Genomic DNA, 1,302 nt, shown 5'->3' on the forward strand with positions numbered 1-1,302 from the left:
TATATATATTATTAAAAATATATTCATTCATTAATAATAATTTAAAATGCATAATAAATGTAGTAGTAGTAGTAATAATAATAATGGATTAATTTAATCTGATACATTTATAAATAAATACTTATTCTATGGACTAAGGTTGAAGAACATTTCTTTCCCAGAATGTCATTATGTATTCTATAAATTATATTTCTTGTATAAAAAAACTAATAATACTTAAAAAATAAAAGGCTCAAATAACACAATTTTGTACAGAAAAAAATTAATGTGAAAAAAAAAAAAAAAATGAGCTACACATTTTTACTTTTTAACCCTCCTGAATCTTGTCCTTGTGATATCCATAGTAAGTATGTTACTGTAAATGCATTTTTTTGTTTGTTTATTTTTACACAGGGAGGGTTGAATGGATATTGTTTGTGGACTTGTTTTTAATCCAGAACTCATTTTAGGGAAAGTGTTGCCTCAGTGATTCATACGTGCCATGTGATGGAAACAGGATTTGTGATATTTTTTGTGTGGGTCAAACATCCTTTGGCTCCACCAATCATCAGTTTGGCACTAATTGTAAAGCTTTGTGATCATGAAATATGAACTGCAGCTGTAGGGGAAATTCTTGCATGCTAAGTGCTGAAGAATTCACAGATTTTGTGTTGACTGACTTGTGTGCGAATCGTGCACGATGCTCCGGACACTTTCCATGGAATGTTTCTTTAACTGTCCGTTGTAATGGCTGAAAATCATCTGCGTTTAGTTGGCATGGGAGCGATTGGGCGCGGAGTTGACAGGAAACACATGGCATGTTAGGTGAAAGGCTGGGAAGAGGAAAGAAACAAATGTCAAGATCTTAAGAGGAGAACTGGATACCCAGCTTCCCAAGTCCACCAGCACCCCTCTGTGGCCTGTGGTGGGTTGCACGTTGGATTTAAAACCAACCAAGCCAGTAGGAACCATGGATGACCTAATCGCCAGACACTACAACTTCACTGGGAAATAATGTGGTATTATACCATTATGCAGTTCTAATTTACGGCTATTTATTTCTTCTAGCGTTTTCATGATGCAGTTGTTGGATTTGTGGACCACATTCGTCCTCTCTAAGCATTTTTACCTGACTTGAGAAAACCTTGCTTACATGACATCATACTAAGAGGAGAACTGGATACCCAGCTTCCCAAGTCCACCAGCACCCCTCTGTGGCCTGTGGTGGGTTGCACGTTGGATTTAAAACCAACCAAGCCAGTAGGAACCATGGATGATCTAATCGCCAGACACTACAACTTCACTGGGAAATTTCGCAAGGTC

General features: G+C 37.0%; 1 protein-coding gene and 1 long non-coding RNA gene across 2 annotated transcripts in view; one reads left to right on the top strand and one right to left on the bottom strand.

The window, feature by feature from the left end:
* Positions 1-1,302, bottom strand: part of LOC107588068 (uncharacterized) — a 26,387-nt gene that overhangs the window by 12,047 nt on the left and 13,038 nt on the right. The window lies entirely within an intron of this gene.
* The window catches only part of LOC107588065 (sphingosine 1-phosphate receptor 1-like), a 2,928-nt gene continuing 2,677 nt past the window's right edge, over positions 1,052-1,302 (top strand). Inside the window, exon 1 of the mRNA XM_016276070.1 lies at positions 1,052-1,257. Coding sequence (XP_016131556.1) covers positions 1,249-1,257 — 9 coding nt within the window. The 5' untranslated portion in view covers positions 1,052-1,248. The remainder of the gene's footprint in view (positions 1,258-1,302) is intronic.

The sequence above is a fragment of the Sinocyclocheilus grahami genome, unplaced genomic scaffold, assembly GCF_001515645.1.
Source record: "Sinocyclocheilus grahami isolate Dianchi unplaced genomic scaffold, SAMN03320097.WGS_v1.1 scaffold98.1, whole genome shotgun sequence".
NCBI classification, from domain to species: domain Eukaryota; kingdom Metazoa; phylum Chordata; class Actinopteri; order Cypriniformes; family Cyprinidae; genus Sinocyclocheilus; species Sinocyclocheilus grahami.